At 42.3% G+C, this 5387-nt stretch overlaps 1 protein-coding gene across 1 annotated transcript in view; it reads left to right on the top strand.

Annotated features, from left to right (window-relative positions):
- The first annotated feature begins 1573 nt into the window (after window positions 1–1573).
- LOC306928389 (actin-binding LIM protein 3-like) overlaps window positions 1574–5387 on the top strand; it is a 72717-nt gene continuing 68903 nt past the window's right edge. Inside the window, exon 1 of the mRNA XM_079508447.1 lies at window positions 1574–1814. Within this exon, the coding sequence (XP_079364573.1) occupies window positions 1796–1814 (19 nt within the window). The 5' untranslated portion in view covers window positions 1574–1795. The remainder of the gene's footprint in view (window positions 1815–5387) is intronic.

The raw sequence follows: 5387 nt of genomic DNA, 5'->3' as shown, positions 1-5387 counted from the left end.
TTCTTGAGCTTAGCCCAGATACCCTGGGTAAATATAGTCTTTTAATTTCATTTCAGTTGTGCATTCAGGAGTGCATCTCAAAATACGCCCATCAATCTACATGTATATGTGATGTCACTGTGTGACACACAGATACCTGGCATCCCTATTTTGGTATTTTCTAAAATGTTACATTTAATTAAATACACATTTTACTGCTCTATATAAAGTTTAATTTGGACAACTATTAGAATTAGACAAAGGAACCACAGACTCAAACTATTTCAAATGTTGGATTTCATGCAGAAGCTGACGTAAAATTTCCTTTTAAAAGTAATGTGCAGTAGGCCTATGCTAAATAAGCCTTTGCAGGTGCAATGATTGCACTGTGGATAGTCAGGGCGACTACTTAATACTCACCAAATCTTAATGAACACCGCCACCTACTGGTTTCCCTCTGTAACTACATGATGATTCCTCTGCGTTCTCCCAATAAGTAGGCTATCATCGTCAAGCAAGCTCACTGCAATAATAAGCTACTCAGTCTCACTGTCCCTGACGGACATTCCTTAACCAGAATGAAAGCGCAGAATCAGAAAACTGATGAAACTTTTCAGCTGCATCACGAAAAACACCTTTTTCGTTTTTGCCTGTCGCAGAATCACAACAATAAACTAATTCCAGTTTTGGCAATAAATATAATCAATTGTTTACATACACATTCATTGGCCATTTCAGCCGCGCGTGTCTGAGTGGATGACATTATTATTTCAACCACATTCAGCTGTCCTTTCAGAACCCCAGGAGGACTTGAGGAGGCTATCATCATAGATAGAGCAAGTGCTATTATCGTGTGCATATTTTAAACTGTAGTTTCAACTTTCTCAGAAAAAAATTGCACTTTGACAATTTAAGGACCAACTCGGGACATGACCCAATCTTCACCCACGTTAGCGTTGCATAGTGCGCAGCGTGGCGTGGTGCGGGGGTGGCTAGTAGGCTACTAGTAGTTGGGAGTTTGGACACTGTTGGGCGCTCTTGGTCCGTGGCAGACAGTACAGCCGCTCTGTTGTATCACTTCTCACTTTGTATGAACTAAACTGAACTAAACTCATCAGCATCGGCTCGCATGGAATGGAAATGCTGCCGGTTTTGGCAGTGTCTGAAGGCGTTCGGGACGTTTTCATTCTGTGCCGGGGATGATGCGATAGGGAGCTATGCGGTTCGGTCGTGATCTCGGTGGGGCAGGGGATGAGAGCAGGATGGGTCAGAGTCAGACTCCCGTCACGGTGCTCTCAGTCTCAATCCGGATTTAGACAAATCCGCAACCGGCTGTCGTTTACAAAGGGGAGGAGAGCTGTAGCAGCGTGGCACTCAGTAATCGGCTTGTCCAGGAGAGAGGGTGTTGCAGCAGCAGCCAGCAGAACAACGCAAGGCTCATTCACTTGACCCGGAGAGATATGATATTATACTGCACCCTGCTGCTTTTCTGAAGGAAGGGGGGAGAGAGAGAGAGAGAGAGAGAGAGGAGAAAGGAGAGAAACGGAGAGGGAAAGAGGAGAGGAGCTGAGAGAAAGAGAAAGCGTGTGGACTGTGGAGAGTTTTGACAGCCAGTTGACGGGAGTGTGGTGGTGTGGTACAGTAACAGTAGTAGGATAGGGACCTGGGTGTCTCCCCGTCTGTCGGCAGGAGGGTATAGCCTACAGTCTGAATTAAGTGACACCAACACACTCCACCCCAGACTGTTGGACAGAACCAGAGAAACCTTCAGGTCAGGAGCAGGAAAACCACATTCTAACACAGTCACAGCATCATCATGAGCAGATCGACAAATGGTAAGTCTGTCTGTGTGTGTGTGTGTGTGTGTGTGTGTGTGTGTGTGTGTCAGTGTGTGTGTGTGTGTGTGTGTGTAAGGTGTCCTAGGATGGATGGATGGGTGGGTGGGTGGGGGTGTTGGATGTTTTAATACCTAATCAATAACTTGTGTCCTGGGAAGGCTTGCCATTTAAAGCCAGTTTCCAATTCAAGTTATTGACACAAATGTTGATGAATACATTATGAAATAACAGACGTCTGCCTAATGAGACTGGTGTCTGCTTAAATAGTTGTCAATAGTCTTTACTGGTAGCTGACAGTAGCATATTGATTACTCTTGGTGACAGATTGGTTTTGGTGGTTTGTGTAGGCCTATTGACAGTTTTTGTGACAGAATTCAGAATGTGTGGTTGATATGATGATGATGATGTTTTTTGTGGTGGGGAAGTGCGACCCCCTATGTAATATCGCATATTCATGAATTCAATTCCACATATAAATATCATATACAACACACTAAAGCATAACAGTTAATCAAATTAAATTATTTAGTTGATTATAAAATAATAAGTTGTAATGCATTTTTTTCGCATTGATTTATTAATATAGAAAAACGTAATGATAAAAAATACAATTTGATTATTAGAAAGTAATCGATACAATAATCTCTAAGATGAAAATCGATATTTGCAGCCATGCAAGACAGACACAACCCCCCCACACGCGCACACACACACACACACACACACACGCACATACCCACACAAGTCAAATCAATATTTCAGGAGAACTAATCAACATTCAAAAGCAGCCTTGCTCAAAAACATCGCTGCTAAATAATGTGTGGGCCGTTGAACTCAGAGGAGGCAGCCTTAACAACAATTATACTTTATTGATGATCTGTGAACAACCGAGAATCTCATTGGCCTACACACAGTTACATAGAACACAGAACATAGAATCAATACATAGTAGTTAGCTGCTGGAGTAAATCCATCTAATGGAAACGGCAGGTTTTCTAAATGGCTGCAAACAAATGTGGTAGAGCAAAACTGCAGTAGACATGTTTAAAACGCTGACGCTGAAGCATAGTTTTAAGTTCGGGAGGGACTTCATTCAGCCCATTCCCCGTTTTCCCCTCTTTGCAAAGGGCTGCCTTCCTGTTCTGTTGGCAGTTCATTTCAGCAGTGAAGAGGTCCAGGGTCTGAGATCATTACAACCCCGACTATCTGCCATAGAAAGTGGGGGGATTATCTTTCGGCTGACTGGTTTGGTTTTCCATATGGGTGACCGTGGCTCTAATCCACTCTGTTTGTCTAAAAGGTCAGCGGTCATCTCAGCCCTGGGATGTTAAGCTCCTGATTGTAACGTAGCACTCCATAGCTTCACAGTAGAAGAAAAGTGAAAACTTGAACTTGTGTGCCCAGACATCATTATGTCTAGGCTGGGGAATCCAAAGGTTGGGGTTACCTTAGTTTTTATGAGGAAGTTGGCAACTCAATGGACTGACGTGAGATCAGTGCTCCGGAACACAATATGTCAGTTCTTTATTTCTTTCTTTCTTTCTTTCTTTCTTTCTTTCTTTCTTTCTGTTCAGTTTCTTCTTTAGCTTGACGAAATAGATGCTGCGCTTAGTATTAATCCTAGACACGAGGAGTCGAATATGATTTAAACGGGTCACTGGTCACTCCCAAGGCCATTTAAGATTTACTATGATTAAAATCTAATCATGGATGGTCTTCTTACTGCAAACAATGCTCTGTACACATTGCTGCACATATAATTTTGTGGTGTGACAAACTGAGTACATATTAGTGCTGTCTTTAACAAAAACACATCACTTACACCACTTTTAATTTGTACACATCGTACGTCAGTTTTGCAGGGAAAATAGCAGATCTACCAGCTCACAATGGGCCGCAAGCTTGTCGATGAGCTAGTTTCAATCGATGGTAGAGTCTGGCTTAAAGCTGCACATTTTGACCTTCGGGGCGGTACCATTAGTGGTCATACCTACCATGGGATCTAAATATTTCAGTAGAAGAGCCTGCTCTAACAAAAAGTTGTTAATGTAAGGAAGAGAGTGATTCAGCCCGTACCATCTACAACCAATTTACGTAAGTTCAACTTCACCAAGGTTACAGGTTAAAGGTTTACAGGTGTAAAACTTGTTTTTTTTAGTGGAACACGTTTCCCTCTAAGCTCCCATCATTCACTATAAGCATCCATCAGTTTCAGTTTTCATCGATCGGAGATGAGAAAGCCTGACCATTACAGCGTCGGATATGGGCCGTGGAATAAACCTTGTTTCCAACCTTGTTGCCATCCGGAACAAGGAATTGGAGATAAAGGTGATCGAAAGAAACAGATAGAGTGGGCGTGGATGCGTGCAAAGTTCAAGATGGCGTGCGTCATTGCTGTTGACAATATCACCTAGCAACCCAATGCTAATGTAAACTTTATCACGAGGCGATCGATCATTAGCACTAAAAATAGACCAAAAATAGACCATTTAATTAAGGTAATAGGGGAGAGAGCGATTCACCGTAGCTAGATTTGCTGCAGGTATAGTCAACTCAAAATGTTTCAAAATGTCTTTGTCTGCTTCTGCTGCAACCCCTTTGGGATACTTCAGCCGCTTCAGGCTTGCCAGAAAATTAGTGCTGATCTGGTCTCACTGACAATCCACACATACTGTACTCCTGCATTCTCACTAAAACCTGCAAATCAGTATTCTCGCCGCATGAGACCAGAGATTTGAACTGGCCTGCTATTTATTGCTCATGCTCACACATAACAGTAACACACAGAATAACAATTTTCAATATTGAGCATGCATATTGAACATATATCTTAAATGTGGAGTGTTAAGATAGTGTAAAAAATGTTCCTTACGAGTCAGTGTGTCCAACTCTCTCAGAGTTAATGAACACTCCAGATTTGACTGTAGCAACTTACATTTTTATTACATAATTACATAAAAGAGAATGCACTAGAGTAGACTAGACCAGGCTAGACAAGAGTGGAGTAGAACAGAATCGTTAAATCGTTAAAATCCTAAAATTACCAGGACCAAACTCCTTTTCTTCCTCATTCTGTAAAATCGTAGCATATTAGCCCATGTAAAGTTGAGGCTGATTATATTATTTTGTTGCTATATATACTGTATATATGCTAATGTGACACAGAGGTGTTTCCGGCATCGTACAGTATAGATGTTCCAGGTCTCATAGGGTTCAGAGGTCAGAGGACAGAGGTCTGTGCACCTTTTGAGCAATGATGACATGCAGAAGTTGACATACAGTGACCTCGATATCGTTTGTTGTTTACTGTTAATGTTGGGGACAGCAGAATGTCATGTGTGTACACAGGACATTACATTATCAATAAATATCCACTTCATAATCACATCAAGAGAAATACTGTATGACAGACGCATACGTACCTTTCATGCACCTGCACTAGCGCATACACACCATTAAATCTCTCTTAACAGTCTCCTCGCTCCATTCACACACACGTGCACACACACGCACGCTCTGCGCACACGCGCCGCGCACACATGCGTGCGCACGCACGCACAAAGACTTGCT

This window comes from Electrona antarctica (genome assembly GCF_951216825.1).
Source record: "Electrona antarctica genome assembly, chromosome: 8".
NCBI lineage: Eukaryota > Metazoa > Chordata > Actinopteri > Myctophiformes > Myctophidae > Electrona > Electrona antarctica.
The sequence above is the reverse complement of the archived record's forward strand: the minus strand, read 5'-3'. Positions and strand labels throughout refer to the sequence as shown.